At 46.0% G+C, this 19,462-nt stretch overlaps 1 protein-coding gene across 1 annotated transcript in view; it reads left to right on the plus strand.

The window, feature by feature from the left end:
* zfpm2a (zinc finger protein, FOG family member 2a) overlaps positions 1-19,462 on the plus strand; it is a 107,329-nt gene that overhangs the window by 21,432 nt on the left and 66,435 nt on the right. The window contains exons 2-3 of the mRNA XM_084707974.1: positions 7,430-7,588; positions 14,779-14,880. Of these exons, the coding sequence (XP_084564100.1) occupies positions 7,430-7,588; positions 14,779-14,880 (261 nt within the window). The remainder of the gene's footprint in view (positions 1-7,429; positions 7,589-14,778; positions 14,881-19,462) is intronic.

A 19,462-nucleotide genomic window follows, 5' to 3' on the forward strand; every position in this document is an offset into this window, starting at 1 on the left:
TTATTTTTGTGGGCCCCTACCCCCCCCAGACAGCACTGTGGGCCATGTAGACCTAACATCCCACTTATCAGTATCAAAAAGAGGCATTGCTGCCAGAACATTGTTACCTGCACTGCCAGCTAGCTCGCAGGAAGTGATGGAGTTATAGTGTTGGGAGGGCTCCTGGTTTTCCGAGTCCTCCGGGGTGTTATTGGTGTAAATCCCCCCTCTCGGTTCCCCTCAGGGCCTGGTGCGTAACATTGTTAGCTGCAGCTCACAGCTGCTCTGTTAGCTGCAGCTCAGGGGGACCCTGCTCTGTTCTGTTCTCTCTTCTGCTCTGGTCCATTCATCAACACATTGCGTTCGAGCCGTGTGCATTAGACAGATCTAGGAGCAACAGATGATGAAATCAGAGTGAAATTGCCACCCCCGTCCTTCATGAAAAAGCTTATGGAAGTGGAGCACCTGTACAGGACAGCGCCAGACACACAAGTGTGATGGGGGGACGGATGGAGGAAGATGGTTGGTGGTTGTGTGGGTGGTAGGGCTTGGTGGTGTGGGTGGTTAGCGGCGATGACATGCTGTCATGCTAACCCACTGACAATGTAAATCAAGCAGGCACTCAGATCCATCAAGCGTGGAGCATCCACGAGCAGCAGTCAGCCTGCCACCCAGCTCTGCAGAGCAGGCCCTGTGTGTGAGGCAGCATGGATCCAGGGAGCAGAGACCCTGTTCTCTGTCTCGGGCTCTGGCACCACCCTAATCTTCCAGCTGTAAGCTTCACATGGCCAGATCAAGAATTAGGAGGGGAAAAACCCTGTCTCTGTTTTAAAGGACAGTGCTTTGAATGTCATTTGACAATTTCCTTTTAATTAGAAGTAATTTACAGAAAGATGCCCACCAGCTAATCTTTACAGGATAATTAACTTCTATTTTCTTTACTTTTAATTAAAAAGTGGAAAAGATTTGGCTGATCCATAAAGAATTGTTCTTTTGAAATGTTCATCAGACTTCACACTTCTTTTGGCATTGGTAATATTTAGATCATATCGTCAACTCCGTCTCCAATGAGTTATAGCAATGATTTTTTTTCTTATCCGGGTATTAAGAAGTGGAACTATCAATAGTAGAAAAAGGAACCAGAGGCAAATTAGAATTGAATTAATGAAGATTTTTTTGCAAAGGAACCAACCCCCCCCCCCCCCCCCCCCTCACTCCCCTGCACCCCATCCTTTAGCAAAGAAATGAAATTGACATCTTAGATATATCCATTTCATAGAAATTCCTTGATGGGAAAATATTGTTTTATCTACACTATTTGATACACTAATCATTTTCGTTTCTGAAGGCTCCCCATTAATTTCTTCTAAAATGATTCTGCTTGACTAAAAGCTGATTGTTGCAAAAGCAGTTAAGCTCTCCATGGGTATATCTCCTTCCTATGGAGACAGATGTAAGATTTCCCATGTGAGGGTTTCTTACAGTACAGAAGTTCCCTCTGGATTTACATTAAGATGTTTTAGTTGTATTGCTGACTCCACTTATTCATATAATGTAAACACTTGGCAGTTAACTGTGTTACTAATATATATTGACCGTGCTTGGCAGTTGAGTAACAGCATTTCTTATTTTGACTGTTCTTGCTGTAGCTAACTCCCCAATGATAGCCAGTCCTAACCCTCAGTACTCAAACTACACTTGCTAGCCTTCCTTTAGTTATTTAGCATTGCTCCCGAGTGCTTTAGCTAGCTAGCACTACCTCTCAACAGATGAGCTAGTGGCTGAAGATGGATGCCCCTACTTAGCCATGATAGCTCCCCAGAGAAGGCTCACTCAATGGCTTGATTAAAAGGGAACGTTAAAGTGAAAAGCCTACCTCTAAACCAGTAATTAAGAGCCTACATATTTTACCTGCATTGTTTTACTTGGCACATTCAGTGTTACCATACACTGCAAATTCTTTCTTTTTGAAGGCCCAAAGTGACATCCATAAATCACCCGGAAATGAGAAGTAGACGAGGAGCCGATATTATATTATTATTGTCAAACCGGAATTATTACTGTTCAAAATAAAAAGGAGGGTGATTTTATTGAGTGATTTACACTGTCCTCAATTCATGACCACACTAAAACAAGGCTTGTCCGCGCCTGGAACCAAACAAGCTACAGTATCCTCCCAGTAGCTATTTAACCCCCTCGCCTTCTTTGGATGCATTTCCTTTTATCCGTTCAGATCATTTGGAGGACGACCCTGTGACTTTTATGGGTCTGAGTCGTGGCCAGTTGGTTGTGTGTGTGCAGACAGAGACACACAGTAAAGTGAAGCGAACCCCCAGTCCAACTCCGCCATGGAGCTGGCATCTGCAGAGGCCCTCGGGCAACCTCAGAGGTGCCTCCAGCATTTTAATGGGATAGGCAAATGCCAGCGTGTTTTCATGCCATTCCAATTCCAATTCATTGGATTAAGAAGTAAGAACGTGCTATTTCCCTTTAACATTATGAGGGAGAGGCCGCTTTGAACAGCAGGCCAGTTGGTAAACACGATGCAAAACATTTGTTTTTGTTTTTGGATTAAAATACTCTTGTTATCAATTAATATATTGTAGTCTCAAAAACAATGTTGGAATTGGATAGCACAAGGAATAACTAGGATTTGCAATCAACTCATAAAAGACAATTGTCTTGCCATTGGCTGAAGTTATTTGGGTGTGTCATGGTATTCGTCCCTGAATTTATGGTAAACTTTGATTATCTCAGCTGATGATGTCAGTGGGATTGCTTGACAAGACTGGTTGCCATTTCACCACTGTGTTCATCAGCGTGTGTGTGTTGTGTGTTTTCATGCTCAGTCAGTCTCAGATTAACCCACTCCTCCTCCTTATTTTTTCCCAGCAATTTAAGAGACAAGCATTGGTGCTGAGTTTTGAAACAGTTTGTTGACTGTTGATTGTAAGTGCCCAAATTTAGGAACGCAGCCATTTCTAATCACCAGAATTACATTGCTTAGCAACCGGAAAATCAAGTTAAACAAAACCATTGCTTATTCTCTGTCACAGACAACGGCTCTGAGAACACATCAGTCTCTAGCGACTCGGTTCCACCCTCCTAACATACACAAACAAAAATGAATTCAGAGACGTAAAAATACAAATGTTAAATTACTTTTGACTTGTATTGCAACATTAGCTCCACATTTAGTTTGATCACAGGGTGTGTAACTTGAGAACAGGCATGTGTGTGTGTGTATGCTTTTTTAATACTAGTCCTGTATGAAGTATCTGAAATGAATGATCCCTTTGAGGGTTCCTGTGGCATATTAAGCCATTAAGGATTGCATAAACTGTATCTATTTTAATGCAGTGATCAAGGATTAAATTAGAGAGTTCATCCCTGTAACGTATACACTGGTCTTTCTCCAAGGCTGCTGGGGCTCTGGGCTTCCCAAAGGTCATTAAGAATGGAGAGAGAGCAGCAGAGAGTATTGCCTCCAGTCATCTCTCTCTCTCCTCTCTCCCCCTGCTTCCTGCTCCACTCTTAGCAAATTTTCTCTCACTCTGCTCGGGACCAGACGGAACGGGTTCTTCTCACTCCCACACAGCCCCGTCAGATACGGCCGGCCGTGTTTCTCTTCTCCCGCTGCGAGGGTAAACACGCCAATGTGTATCTGCGTGTGTCCGTTTCGTAGGGGCGCGCAGGGGCTCTTGAGTGTAGCGGGGCAGCGACGCCTTTGTAACTGGAGACCCGGTCTGTATTTCCCCTCCCGCGGTAAGTCGGAGGAGCCTGCGGTGCTCCTGTGTGTTAACCTGGAAGTCTGGCGGCCCAGTATCAGCGCTGGCACAAAGAGCCAGTCACGGCCCCAAGTTGGCAGGGGTTGAGCGGAGAGTGGCCCTATTGGGGTTTTTTTTCAGGCTGCATTATGCATTCGTGTTTTGGTCTCAGGTGCTCCGTTTTATCCCCAGGCCAGCTTGGACGCATTTTCAATGGACCTTTGGAGGGGAAAAGCGGTATAGGTGGGAGCAAAAATGATTTCCATGGTTATAGAGATCTGCTGCTTTGTTCTGTCAGATTCAATTACCTCACCTCTAATTAGGAGCTATAGAGGAGGCCGGGTTTGTGATCCTGACTTCACACTGTGGAGCCTGCTGATAGTGTGTAGCATCGCTATCACCCACCCAACACAAGCTCCCCCACATTGCAGACGTCAAGCCATGAAATTACCAGTCCCTCACACAGAAGAACATGTTTGTTTAGAGCCTAGCTTTTTTTAGGGGGGGTGGGGGGGGGGATCTGGAGTTTAAATGCTACTGTATGGTGCTGCTGTGCTTCCTGTCAGCCATTTTAGTCAACCAAATCCTGTCTGGTGGAAATTGATTGGTTAAAATGCATTCCTGCTGAAGGGGTGGTTGATCATTCCTCCACCTCCTGGTCCACAAGCCGTCCCCCAGCGTCGAAATCATTAATCCACTGTCCATCATGTGGTCCCGGGCTATATCACCCTGCCGTATAGACTCCGTGGAGCATTACCATATCTGGGCCGGGCTCCAGTCAACAGCCCTGATCCTTATCAGACAGAGGCCATGCCTTGAACAAAAGACCCTCTGTGATCCCGCCTCACTGTTCAGCTACCAGTGTCTCTTCATTAACATGGACCCCATCCTCCAGGGCTGTTTGGCTGAGGTGGATGTTTCCGGATGAGATGGGGAATTCAGACCCAGATGGACAGGGACAATGCAGTTGATGGCAGGCTGGTAGGGGACACAGGAGTGCCTGTACACTGCCAAAGCAGGTTGGGAAGGGTCTGTGTCACGTGGGTGGCTGTACAGCCCCGTTGCAAAACTAAACCCAGGACATAGTTCTTCATGAGGTTGGGTTGATAGTGTGTTAAAGCCATCATGGAAATGCGAAGCTAGTGTTTAGTATCTAAACTACCTTTAGGGGGAAACTATGTTTTATTTGAAGGAAAGAATTAGAATGTCTGGTTTTCTATGTAATCGTTTTGTCCAATTTAATTTCTTATCATTTTGAATTTCAAGCCGCGTGGAGTGTTCCCCGATGCAGCCCCTCTATGTTCAGTTACGATCGTTTTTAGATCGGAAAGACAACGCAGTGGTGGCGTGGCCGGCTGAACCCCAGAGGAAGGTGAGGGCGGAGGAGCCGGGACTCCTCAGGTCCATCCAGCACCAGCACCAACACCTCCACACGAAACACACCAACAACCGCAGGGTCACAGTGAATGTGACAGGATTTTAAACAGTACACAACTAAATATAGCAGGGCCGCCACTATCAGAAAATGAGTTAGGAGTGTGGTGCTAGTCGTTTAGAAAGTCATTATTCTTATCATTGCTGTCTCTGAAATAATTTCAGGTCTCTCCATGCAATGAATACTGTATAGTAAACCAAACGTGAGAAAGCGTTCCGAACTTTGGTAATCTACGCTGTCCTCAAGAAGTAACAATCAAAACTTCTTAAATGTGTCTGACAGTACCTGGAGTGATTATTGTTTGGTACTAAAATGACTGACTTTTTACCCAAAAGACTGTGTTTTGGGATGCATGCATCCATTGAAATTGTCCAGTTCACTAACCGATCAAATCTTCCAAGAGAAGATAGTGTGAGATGGCCTTACTTAGAGTCCATTAACTCTGTCTTGTCTAATCTCTCTCATCTCTCTTCTTACGGGCCACCAGGTTTATCTCATCTCTATTTTCCTTATTATCAAACCATGCTGCAGATCTATTTTACCAAGGAGAAATAGCAGCTCTTTATTTACCAACAACAAGGAAGCAGAATCATTTAGTTGTACATGCAGTCCCTTATTCAGCTGGGTAACGCAATGTGTAGAAATCCTTTTTTCTATAAATGTTTTTTTTTTCTTCCCCCCACCCTCATTCACACCATCCTCAATTGCCTTGGCAGACACGTTTAACTCCAGTCATGCAATCTCCCCTTCATACCCCGATGTTTATCTCTCAATATCATCTTAAACGATGGTAGACTCATCCAGTCACTTCACGGCTCACTTCACTCCTGGGCGAATCAGCGGAAGGCATCTGATAAGATCATAAAACTGTATCCTAATTTAAAGCGCGGCGCTCTCCCTCCGCAGTGTCTATTAGAGGTCTGTGTGCTAATTCTTTTCATGTCCGCGACTCCTGCAGATGTACGGTGCTCTACAAAGGAGTCATTTATAAGACTAATGAAAAGAGCAAGCGGTTTGCGGAGATCAGGGGGTCTTTTATGGCGCTCGGCACTGGGAAGAAAGGGAGAACAGGAGAGGCACACCGGCCTCGCTTTTTGAACTGAAATTATCGCTTTCTTCAAGATGAGGGGCCTCACTCCTGTTACAATAGAGCAAACACTGTGAAAGGTGCCGGAAGGATATCAGTGGAGCTGCTCTGTGTCTGAGCTGCAGCGTGATGCGCAGGAGGCTGCAGGAGACTGCAGCTCATGGGTGACAGGCTGAAAGAGAGAGCAGCCATATCTAGCAAGCCAGTGACAACAGCACTTTTGATATGATTATTCACTTCCAGTTTAAGAGAGGCAGTTGGAACAAAGTAGTCGGGTGGGTGCAAACTAACCTTAAAAAATGACTGGTAATTTTATATTATTTATTTTTAAGGGAAGAATTAAGAGATAGTGCTTCTGGACTGGGGAAATAGGTGTGAAAGATGCATTATTTGAAAAACATTTAAAATGCAGTGTGTGATGCTTTCTTACCTAGGCCTAATACAATTCAGGTAAGCAGTACAGTAATCCCATCAGCGCCCTTGATTGAAGTAAAATGGTTAAATGCAAATACCAAAAGAGATGTACAGCTACAAGCGAAACTCTGAAATCATTTAGATTTAAAGAAATAATATTGCACAGAGGGGGAAAAATTAATCACAGAGAGAAGTGTCTCCTTTAAGATTGCACTGGTGTATTACCTGGAGGCGTCGAATGTAAATGGAAAATCAACATTGTACCCTCTGATAAGACCAGCAAATTAATAAAAGTATGTTCTTTCCTGCTCCCATGCTGGTGCTTATGTGAAACGTCGGATTGGAGCGGGGTTTTTTTTTTCTCCATCCTTTTTCCCAGGTTTTGTTTTGCCGTCTCTGAAATCTAACATCACCGGTCACCTTGGCTGCAAGTCAGCGTGCCTTCGGTAGCAAGAGCCCTCAGTCACCATGGACTGTACCAACCAAGCACAGCTTTAGGCAGTGGTGCCCTTTTGAAATGAACTAAAACCGTCTGTGGTGGTGTGTTTCCATCTGTCTTCTTCACTATACGTCTGAATACATGTTACGTACCTGTACATTTATGTTGACAACATATTGCATTGGCTACATGTATGTTTAGACATTCGTGAACGTAGAACTGGATGAGGTCAAGGACAACTGGTATGCTTTACGGCCTTTCGGGGTTGTGTGATGAAACCTGCTGACACTCTGGCTGTGTTCCCTCAGGTCCTCTAGAAGATGGCCTGGAGGAGGACGAGGAGGAGTGCGTCTCGGAGGAGAACGAGCTCATGACCAAGGAGGAGTTTTCCGTGGAGGAGAACTTCTCCGCCGAGTTTGAGTCCGAGAACATGAGCTGCGAGGACATGGAGTACTTCTGCAGCAAAGGTGAATATGGTCGGTCCATCGCGTCCGCCAGGCTGGAGAGCCAGCCGTTCGACAGCCGTGTGCGATGGGGATGGTTTAGTGAACAAGTTCATCCTTTCTTTCAAAAAACGTCTCACTCGACTGTGGACTTTACTCTGTAGCTTGCTGAGTGAATGGCTTGCAAGCACCAGACTAAAGTTGGATTGCGGTCGATCACACCTGTTTTAAAAAACGAGATAGAGGTTCAAACCCTGTCAACACCTAATAAGATGTTTCTCTCTGTTTGAAATGCATGTTCAACAAATCCCGGACACCAGGTGATTTGGCAGAACATGTAACCATGTTCGAAATCCTCCTACATCCATGGCGAGTGTTTTCAAACCTCTTGTTTGATATACGATTCCTACCATCCACGCGAGAGCCGCAGTTTGATCTGGGAGATATGGCACCCAAAAAACACTGGCTCGTCCTCAGAGAGTTTCCAAGTCCTCTTATTACTGGTGCTGGAGGTGCCACAGGAGTACAGCTTCCCTTTGTGCCCAGAGAGAACTCTGAGCTAACTCCACCACCTGCTCCAGCTCAGAGGGCCAGCAGCGCGAAGAAACCGCCTAGTGCAGCCAAGCCCACCTCTTCTCTTTGAACTCCAATTCAATTAGATTGCTTCTTTATATGTTTGTTTCATTTTGGTCACACCTTCCATCAGAGGAGCTAATTTGAGGCCTGCTCCAGGTTACAGTGTGCTGATGACAGAGTGGTTGCCCCTCCCCCCCGCCCATACACGCCCCCCAGTCGTTAAGTTTAACTACCCTAGGTGTCCCCTCATTCCCTTGCTAGTGAATGCCATACATTTGACTTTCTAATGAAGAACCAATGCTTTGAATGCGTTTTATTTTTTCCTTCAAAAAGAAATGTTTTGCGTTATTATTTTTTTCCAATGCACCTTTCAATATGTATGTGCCTTGTGGGATTACATTTTTGAAGACGTCTTCAAAAAGGAAATCTTTCATGTTGAGCATGGGCTATGCCCCAGTAATCGTATCAGTGATATTTTCCCTTTGTTCTTCCAGGAAAGGTATAAAAGCTCCAATGTTTGAAAATTGCAATTAAAAGCAAAACGTCTTTCTCCATGCACCTCCACGCCCTTGATATTTGCAGTAACATAACACTGACATGAAAGCTTGTTATATCTATATACTTATTTGTGATTTTAATGACCTATCAACTGCTGGGATAATTTTTCATTCCACAGGGAGAATATACCCATGAAAAAGTACAACTTGTGAATTCTTCAAAGAGACCCGTAAAGCCACTTTGTCTTGGATAAGACGATGTGAGCAAACGGGAAAGAGAGTGCCTCAAATCTGTTTTAATTTCTGATGTTTATGAATTAAGTAAAACGAATGGTGGTCCAAAGTGCCAAGTGTTCATTTTCCAGGGCGCTGCAGTAATCTGCGCCTTGTCATACATGTGCCTTACTAGTCAGATTTTTGTTAGTTCGGCTATCTAAGCTTGGCTAAGTCTCCCATTTGTTCACACGGCACAAGTGATGCTCGGTATCCAAGTTTCTTTCTTCCCTGGTGGCAAGTTCTTCACAATCATCAGGTGGAGCCATTTGCCCATGATCCATTCCTCAATTAGATCTCTTTAAAACTAATTTAAACCTATGTCTGAGTGGCTTAAATTCACCCCACTTATGTGAAAGTGCCGTGAATTAAACAGGACGCAATCCATGCAGCATTAAACGGTTTAAGTGTGTTATTCCTCGACTATAGGAGGAAAAAGAGCAGCCCCTTGATTAACTAAACCCTCTCAAATGTGATGTGGCGCAGTAATTAGCCCAGTAGCGGACTTCAACGTGGATTTTAAAGCAGCCACTCATCCCATGGCCTTTATCTTCTCCTGCTTCCCTGAGAATAAGGTCTCCCGTGTAAGGTTCCACCAGTGAGCAGTGACTCTCTGGTCCTAGCTTAGCCTTGTATCTGAGTAGTCACTCTCCGAAATGGGCTTGTCAGGGGGACCTAAAACCTCCATTAAAAGTTCCAGCCCATAATAGGTATTAAAAAGCTGTATGAACACAAAGAGGAGTACCAATTTTCATTAACATATGAAGCACTTATTAACTTTGATCAGGAGTGCGGTGAAGTAGCAAAGCGGCTTAAGAGCGCAAAGGTCACAAAGTTGAATGCTACCAAAGTCTCCGCCTTTTGCCTTACCCTTGCAGGAGTGGGGGGGGGGGTGTTCCTAGCAGCACCTTGAGGTTCCCGATCTTGGCTTGGCTGGAGATCCCCTCTCATGGTTGGGGGTTATTCAACCTGTGACTCCATCAGCTCCCACCTTCAACAGGCGTTGGCGTCGTTTGAAGGCTTGCCACCATCGCCCACCTCGTGAGCTCATGTGATAGGCCCATCTCGAGGCTCTGTGGCTTTAACGCTTCATCCCTCTCAGACACAAGCAAGGGGGGGGGGGGTGGGGGGGACGTCCAGCACGTGTCAGCATCCTGTGTTCACAGTGACGGTATTAAAGCGTCCTCAGCTTCTCCTCTTCCCGTTCCACCCCTGGTGAATATCGTTTGTTTGTTTTCACGGCACGCCAGCTGTGACCGGGTGAACAACCTAACTGTGGGAGAGTAACTGTTTCAGTTCCACCAACGCCGACTCATCCACCATGAAATGATTGAGGGGCCCCTTGTCAGTGACTCCACATATAATGGCTCTGGAACAACATACATGGGTGTGAAATGAAGCTGCCATGTTGAATGAGAGGCACTGGGAGAGCAGAGCATGTGGGTTTTCATATAATTAGAGGGGTCTATGTCTGAGCTCTCCACCCCCCCCCCCCCCCCACACACACACACCCCACACACCCCACACCCCTCCACCCCCCAAAAAATCTCTGTCCCTCAGAAACAACCTTGGCATTTCCTTGACGATTAAAAAGACTCTCCTCTCAAACAACTTCTCCAGCACGGTCAATTTCACATTTATGGAGCTGTGGTTGTGAAGTGCACATGCACTAACACACTCCCTAGCTCTGATTTATACTTCATTGACACATTTAACGCCATAATTGTAAGAAGGATGCTCTTTTATTTACCGAGAGGCATCTTTTTTTACTGAAATTGTGAAATTTCACCTTGCTCCCCCCCCCCTGGTGTGGTTGTGAAAATATGAGTTAGCTGGTGTCTATGGGAGAATTGCAACCCGGCATTGCCACCAAACTGTCTAATCTTTCCTTCTGATCACCAAAGTCTGTTTCATTGGGTTCTCAGTGTGCATGTGCATTGACATGTTTTACATGCATGCTGTTGTCGTACTTCAGTCCCCCTTTGTCAAGGACTGCTGTTGAACATTGATTGATAGAGTCTGTTGGATTTAGGTGGCCAGTGGCGACAAAGCACAGTACAATGTACCTGCAGTGGCGTGGATACGCGAAAGAGTATTACATTCCTCTGTGCCAGTTTTCATTATTACGCCCAAATAACCACATTACAATGCAGTCATAGATATTTGAGGCTAACACGTTTGAAGAGCATCCTGAATAACCAGAACTCAATGCATCAAATTCAAAAGTATTACTGTTGACCCTTCGAATGACCTCTCCGTGGAGTAATTTGTCTCATAGCAGTCCGAGGCATATAACCATAAACAGAAAGTGACTGAATTAATTATTTCAACCTTTGTGCAATTTAGAGGTAATCAGAATCTCCAGAAACAGGGAGATCTTCTTTGCTTGTCTTCCTTCCTACCACAGCTGCCATCAGTGCCTGGAATGGCAAATGTGGAATTCTAATGCACAGTTGATGCTGAGAATATGGGAAATGCTAATTTGGGGCGCGATAAGATGAATCGAGACATCCCTTTAGCCCCATTTGACTCAGTGGAGGAAATTAATCATTAATGTTTGTTAAGTATGACAATCTAACTGGGCCAGATCTACACGCTCCCAGACGGAGGCAGCGCGAGATAAAAAGCGGGCTGCAGACAGGGAGGAAAACTGCCAGATTCTGTAATGATGGGAATTTATTGGCATTTATAGAGACAGTGGCGAGGCTTTGTGCTAATGGCCTGCCTCCTCTGAATCTAGCCTGCTGCATCTGCACGTGATCCAGACCTCTCCCCTGATAGCAGAACAGTCTCTGAGCCATGCTTGACTTTGGCGGAGGGACGGGAGGTTGTTTTCATAAGTTTTCTACGAGTGTTGCAGGCTTATGATACAGTATCAACGCCCCCGATGGACTCAGTATCAGTAGACTTCATAATCAGTAGACTTGGAAGGCTGCGTTTCTCCAGGCTATTTTGACTGCAGGTGGTGAAGACCTGTAGATGGTTGTAGATAAGGGGTGTTACAGCTGTGGCTGTTGATGGATACTGGGGCAATCAACCAGGTTTTGAACTGATGTTGCAACTCCCTGTGACCCGAGTCTCATGGGTAGTAGTATATAGCATAGTCTGAGTCTCTATGCTATATATTTCCTCAACCGTCCTTCCTGTCTGTAAACATGGACTCGGGACGCAGAGGGGTTGGAAACACAGCTCTTCCCCGAGCGGACACCATTTTGAGACAGTTGCGACCCGTCTCTGGGCTGACTGGTCAGGATTAAAGCGCTCTGAGCTCCTTAAAGACGCACGCCAGCGATTGACATTTTCAAGGGCTTCCTTGGCAGAGACAATGCTAAAAGGGAGGGAAAAAGCCAATATGACTTTGTTCCTACCTTGCTGGAGGAGTTGTTTGTGTAAATCGCCTATAAGCTTATTGACCCGGATGTGGGGCACCCGCGTGTGACTGCTATTTGGCTAGAGAGCTGTCCTTTGATAGAGCAGCGATAGGGCTGATTTTAACAGCCCACTGACTTCTCTCACATGCCCGCCAAACCTGCACTCCCCCCCGCCGCCCCCTCGCCCCCACGCTCCCCAGCCTCACGGAACACTCTCTCACTCACCCTTAAGTGTCTTCGTTTGATTGCACCGCGAGGGGGAATTTAGCCAGATGTAAATTATGATCCAGACGATAATGCTGGAGAAGATCACTGACCAATCTGTCTCCCGTGATAAGACTGCGCCATAGGTTCTCATCTGGGCTGTAAAATAAGGCACTGTACATCACGATATCTCACACAGCTCTCTCTGTGAAACAGACTGCTCCAATCAATCTGTTTGTGTTGCATAGAGGTCAAAATACCAGTGTTCATTGTAGTCTCTGATAAGGAGCATATTATATAAATATATACAGTGTATCTGTATGTGTTCCTAGTTAGCATGTGTGCTGTTACAGCAGTTCTTCCAACAACGCGTGAGCAGGAAACTTCATCAAGCCGTGTGACATTGTTCCCTGTAAGGTTGCCTGGGCAATTGTGTTTAAAATGCATCGCAAACTGTGTCAGATAGAAGGCAGAAAATCCTTAATCACCGCTTAATTAAGGAATCATCTTGTAGCTTCGTTTCCTGAGCTGTAATTAAAGAGGTTCCAATACGTTTTGTTACAGGGCTTAGCATGTTCGCCTGAGATCAAGGTACTGCCTTTAATGTTATCTCTCCAGCTTTTTTTAAACTCGCTCCATTGGAAGGAACTGTTGATATCCGCCTTTGTTATCCATAACATAATACAAGCCTAGTATGCTAAAGAGGTTCTCGAGGCCCAACAATATAAAGTAGAGGGTGAATTCAGTGTGTGGGCTCGTCCACGGTGCTGGGAGAAAATGTGCCTGCCCAAGCAGACACTTGCATAAGCAAAAGTGGGTCATAATGACCTCATGTACTGTAAGTAGGACATTGCTGCACACTTCCTTTCCCTTCAATACTCTTTTCTTTTTTCTTGTTTTTTTTCCCCTTTTTTCCAATGTGAAGCAGGAAGCTGCTATCCTTTTGGCAATGTTTGCTACCTTCTTTGAAGTGAGGCAAGAGTGTAAAAAAACGGAAAGAAAATATATATCGAACAACCGTGGTGTGTGTGCTTGATCTGGAGATTAACGCGGGAGTGGACCTGTGCTATGGTACAGATTTGCAGTGCTGTGTGTCACTGTGCTGGCACAGTCACCCGTGGGGATGTCTAGAGCCTCAAATCCATTAAATTGTCCAAAACTCGCTGACACAGTCCCGATGAACGACTTTCCATCTTACGGTGTGAAGGACCATATTTACTGATTCTGACGATTATGATCATGCCCAATAATCGATGTCCCCGGGACAGCAATGTACCTAAGAAGACTAACAGCTTCGTCCTGAAATATGGCCTGTCTCGGTGCTTCTCTCCACCTTTAAAATATGATGTCATAATCCACAAACGGCCTTGGTCACGCACCACAGGTTTAAAACATCAAAGCACCCAAAAGGAAATGATGACAGGGGTGAAAACAAAGAAAAGGGCTCCACACCAACCCACCACCCCTGGGGGTGTGTGAGTCCCATACTTAGCCTGCTAGCCGGGAGGTGTCTGGGACGAGACAGCCTTCTCCACACCTCGGTGTCTGCTTGGACCCTTTGCTTATTTAGACCAGCACACCAGAGGCCCCTAGTTAGCTCTGATTTATGTCCCTGTAAACTAAAAGTACAGGCTGGACCTGGCCACGCAAACTGTTGTCGAACTGTTATTCTCTGGGAAAAGTGCTTCTAGGAACATATCCATCGCATGAGGTTTGCTGTTGGAGACTGGAAGCCCAGTGTGGTTTAACACGGCCTTTAAACACTTAGAGGTTGAGATACGCAAATATCCCTGAGCCGGGCCTCTCTGGGCCCAGGGACTGTAAATCAGCCCCACATCCTATAACACATATTCTCCCTCCCACAATAGATCAAACTGTAAGAAATAGCCACCTCTACTCTCTTCCACACATCGACTTCCTTCCTTGTCCAGCGGGCTTCCTGCTCCAGCCGGTACTTATGGGAACTCTCCCGCACAGAAGAGTGTGTGCAGCTGGGCCGGAGTTCTCACACTCATGCCTCATAGTGCCCCTCAGAGAGTGTGTGTGTGTGGGGGGAGAGGGGTGGGGGGGTGAGGGAAGGGGGGGTACAGTTAAATAATGCCGCTCTGTAACCATACAGAAGCTGCCCAAAGGTGAATGAATGAACTGGATCTGTATTATTTTTTGGACTCTGTGTTTTGGGGTGGGGGTACCAGGTGGTCGGGGGGTACCAGTTTCAGCAGTCACTGTTGTTGATGGGTGGTGTGTTACTGGAGCATCCTTCCTGTCTCTAATCGGCCCTCTTGTTCTCCAGGAGAGGAAGATGGCAGTCGAGAAACAGGAGAGTCGGACATGGACGGTCATAACGAGAAGACCAGAAACCCTACAATTGGACCAGAGGACTGGGATGGACCAAGTAAGCCAACCAATTATGTAGACAATCCTTTGATTGGGGGGGGACCTGGTTGAGTTCACTCACTGGTAGAAATGCTCTATACTCGAAAGGGAAACCAAACTGCGAATGCCAGGAATAACCAGCAACACCTGCAAACATGGGAGAGAGATCTGAGATCGGAGATCCTCCATTTTGAAGGATAGATGTAGAGTGAAGGTACTGTAAACCCAGCAGGGGCTACAGAGTGCTTCAGAAAAAACCATCTACAAGTTTCTCAAGGATCACATATCAGGAACTGTGCTCCCTAACAAGCCATAAATGCGAAACAGGAATGATGGGTGATGGGTTGAGCTAAATGAGTATATTATCACCATTGAATTGTATAGTAGGTTAACTTAACAGTGTTGAATGGAATGGATTAATTTGCTTTGCTGTTAAGCTTATTGTATATACGCTCAAACATAGCCTGCCACCCCAACAGAAAGCTTACGATAAAAAAGTATATTTATCTTTTCTTCTTGAAAATCTCATTTTACCATGCAGATTTTCCCTTGGAAGGGTTTAGAAAATAGTTTTATCTTGTTGCATTTTTATTCTTCTTAAAAGTCACTTCATCAAAGTGATGGATAATACAAGATAGCAACACAGCAATTACTGTTATGGCATTACACCCACACTGCTGAACACACAAAATATGATTCCTTTTAACATAATATGACCTCAAGAATTTATTGCAGGTACGTACATTCCAATGGGGGGAAAAAAGTGGATTTGGGCAAGTTGTGCAGAAAAGGCCCCCTGGGGTGTATATTTTATACTGCCACTGAATCAGTGTTATCGGAGCTATCAGATAATGCATTTATCATTAAATTTCACATTTGCATTTAAATCTTGGGGAAGGAAATGAGCATTGCTGGCTAAAGATAAGAGCGAGGGGATGACAGTAATAAACCATCACTGTGATCAGCCAGGAGACAGGGGCTGAGGGGGTCAGAAGGCAACTACGGGGGCCGCCACAAAAAGAAGGCATTTTTTTGGGGGGGGGTGCGGGCTGGAGGAAGGGGGGTTGGGGGGTTTGACGGATGAAAAAACGCTGAGCTTAAATACACGGCTTTGAAAAGCCGGATGTACTGTCGGCTCTGTGACTGACTGTAATTATGGTTCCTTCTGCTCAGTTGTTGGAGGGAGTATTATACAAGCTCAGTCAGGACTCTGCAGGACTGTAAGACAGGGGAAAAGACCGATGTCTGGTGTGTGTGTGTGTGTGTGTGTGAGTGTGTGTGTATGTACTCATATTGTTCTGAATCATGAATTTGAAATAAGCGGTGTGATAGTCAGGCCAGATAGTGACAGCTTTCTGACCATTCCAACACATTCAAAATTTTGCCTCAGACCAGCCCCGAGCACCAATACCCATGTGACACAGAAGCCTGTGGTTGCTATCTATGATAGTAATGCAGTTTCAGCATCTTTAATACCTAGAATTTAGCATATGCTATCATTCACAGTGACCTCAAGTGAGAACATGCCTTTTAGTATTCATGCCCCCCTGAGGTATTTGAACCCACAACCCTGTTGTCGGTTACACCATGTTCTACCCCTCCATCCCTGCACCCCCCACCGTGAGTCACACAAGGTGTGATGCGACTACAACACTACAACTTAAATGACTGTTTTGATCTTTGTAGGTTTTGTTAACGAGATTAGACCCTAGTCATGCTCCTCATGTGTGTAACAAGTCAGGTTGAGGACCTGAAGTTTCAGCACCCTCTAAGTCCCAGCGCCTCGGTGTGTTCACGTGCATGAGTTGGCAGACAGTAATCGGGATCTTTAATAATGCCATTCATTCTCCCATCATGTCTTGCCATGGAAGCCCATTTCCCCTTTTTAATTTTTCCCATTGTGTTGGAGAAGTCAGATGGGCAAGTTCTAATTTAAATAAAAGAGTAAATCAGACGATCAGATACCGCCATTTGAAATGACATGTCTTCCTGTTCAAAGCGATTAAAAGCAAATTTATTTAGTTTGAGACTGTCGGGCCCCCTTTAATCTCTTTGTAAATGTTCAGATAGGCAGCATTCAAATTTCCTTTTGTTATTTCATTCTTAAGTTTAAGCAGGTGTGATTAGAATCGCCAACAGATAATTTTTAATCACTCGTCTGTGTGTGTGTGTCTGTGTGTGTACCTGAATGGGATGTGGAATGGGCCATTAGAGGAAGAGTCTGTTTAATGAGGTGGCCTAGCACCGCTGAGGCCCACCTGCTTTAGCTGGACCTATTGGAACACCGGGACAATTTCCTCCGTTGCCGCGAGACGACAAAAGCCTCCACGTCGTCTGATTGAACTTTTCATGTTTCAGCACCGTTTAAGGCCCTCGTGTGAAGCCCGGCGCTCTGTGGACGCGCCGTGTACCCAGCCTGTCATGACGCTGTGTAGACTGGGGCAACCGCGAGCCTCATTAATCTGGTGGGCGGTTCGGTTCTCCCGTTCTCTCCGAGACGTTCTCTCACTCTCTCGCGCTCTCTGATAGCGAAACTCTCCCAGAACACCCAGAGAGCGTCTACAGCCGGCGCTGCCATGTCCTTAAGCACTATCTTCACAGCGATCTGCGGTTTCCGTGTTCATCCCTCGTCATGGATGTTTGCCATCAGTGTATGATACCGTGATGGCATGTGCAGCTATTCACTCCAAATTTCCACGGCATTGATAGCGATCTCAGTCTCAGCTCTGGGCTAATTGGGAGTGGAGGGTGTAAGCTAGCTAACTCTGCTAATGAACTTATTCCCATCCTTATCTCACTGTCTGCTCTCGTAAACCACACCCCCGTAAAACTCATAGAAATCTGGGCTTCAGAGAGAGAGAGAGGGAGAGAGAGAGGGAGACAGAGAGAGAAGCAGCTCTGATGATTAAAGTCCTGTCAGTTACTTAGGTTTTCTGTGAGTTTATCAGTGTGTGTGGGGTGGGGGTCTCCATTATTATTAAAAGGAAATCCTACCTTTGCGTTGCAGAAATGCTGACGTTATGGCTTAGTGGTTGATTTAACCCCCCCTTTGATGTGTATCTGTAATGACGGTGTAATCTTTGAATCCTAAGTATCAACACGATACCATCACCCTGGTACTATTTACCAAGTAAACAAAGCATTTGGGGTAGATAAGAGAGCCGAGATAACTGGCTAATGCTCTTTCCAGAGCTCTCCATAAACAGAGGAGAGCACAGTAGGATGGGCGTGAACACTAAACACAAGGTAGCAGAAGTGATGCGATCACCTTGTCCACAAATCTCCTCACTTGGCCGTGCCTGGTGGGCATGCCCTGCCCGTCATTCCGGGCCAGCTGGGCGCCATGCCACGCTCGCTCATGAAGGGGTCAGCTGAAGGGAGTGGCCCTTAGAGACAGTGCTCAGTGGTCAGACACGGGCAGAGACGGGCTCCTGCCACCCCCGCCCACTCGAATCTGCCTCCTTTTTGCTCCCCGCCACAACCCCTCTCCCTCCCTCCTCCACTCATCCACTCAGTCCCCTCTAGTCGACAAAGCGACATGTTCCAACATGGCTGCCCTCAGATGTGGTAGTCTCTGTGTTCACTCTGGCCCCGCCTGCCGCGTGTCTGTCGGTGACCGCAACCACCCGTCCGCACAGAAACAATAACCGATTCAGGTTTCATGCACATATGTCACGCTAGGAGAATTGGAGGGAGCAGATGGCCATAAAACAGTGGCAGGTGCCTCCACAAATGTTTGCGATCGCCACGCTGCTATTTATATCGTGGCAAAACACTGACGCACAAATATTTGCGAAAATGGACAGTGGTCTCTCCGAAAGCACTCGTGAGTCAGAGCCATGACCAGAAGGCAAATTTCAGGAGACAGGTTTTTAGACGGGTGCATTCTCGACCATCACGGAGTTGGAGTTTGTGCTTGCCTGAAAAATCATATGGTTGTGTTCGGTTAGTTGTTTTTTGGGGTGGGACTGAGCACTTGCTTCCTGAAGCCACAGGACCTCTGTCTGGAACCCAACGGTCTCTGCATGGCAACAGTATTGGCTAGACTCCGCACCCGAGTCCATTAAGTGAGAGAGAGTGAGGTACCGAGAGGGGGGGGCCAGGGGGTGGGGTTGGGTTGGGGGGGGGGGGGAGCGAGAGGGAGAGACAAACGTGGGGCCGAGATGCAGATTAGGCTGCAGAAGATGAGAGTGTAAAAGGGATTTAATGGTAGGATGGATTAGAGAAATCCTTGTAACAATGTTAAATAATTATGGTTCCAGCCGAGATCAAAGCGCCATTGATTGAACCCCTCAAGCCTTGAGCACATAGAGTCTTGGAAAGCAGAGATTGGTAAACTAGTTCTCAGACCACTCTGGCTGCCTGAGTTAAAATTGGATTGGAAATATTAGTGTATATAGATGAAACCTTCAGGAGGGTTTGCCAGAGCCTTTTGTCGGAGGAAATGTAGCTTGCGAGACATTTGAAAGGTTTGATAAGGCTACAGTCTCGACAGAATCATAAGAGGGGGATGTCGCAGCTGTCCCTACTGATACCTAAGCGTTTTAAGTCGACTTACAGCCAGACTTGACTTGTATATCAGCTAACTGAAAACTTTCTGA

Source organism: Hypomesus nipponensis, chromosome 2 (assembly GCF_054491055.1).
Source record: "Hypomesus nipponensis isolate SF chromosome 2, ASM5449105v1, whole genome shotgun sequence".
Classification (NCBI taxonomy): Eukaryota; Metazoa; Chordata; class Actinopteri; order Osmeriformes; family Osmeridae; genus Hypomesus; species Hypomesus nipponensis.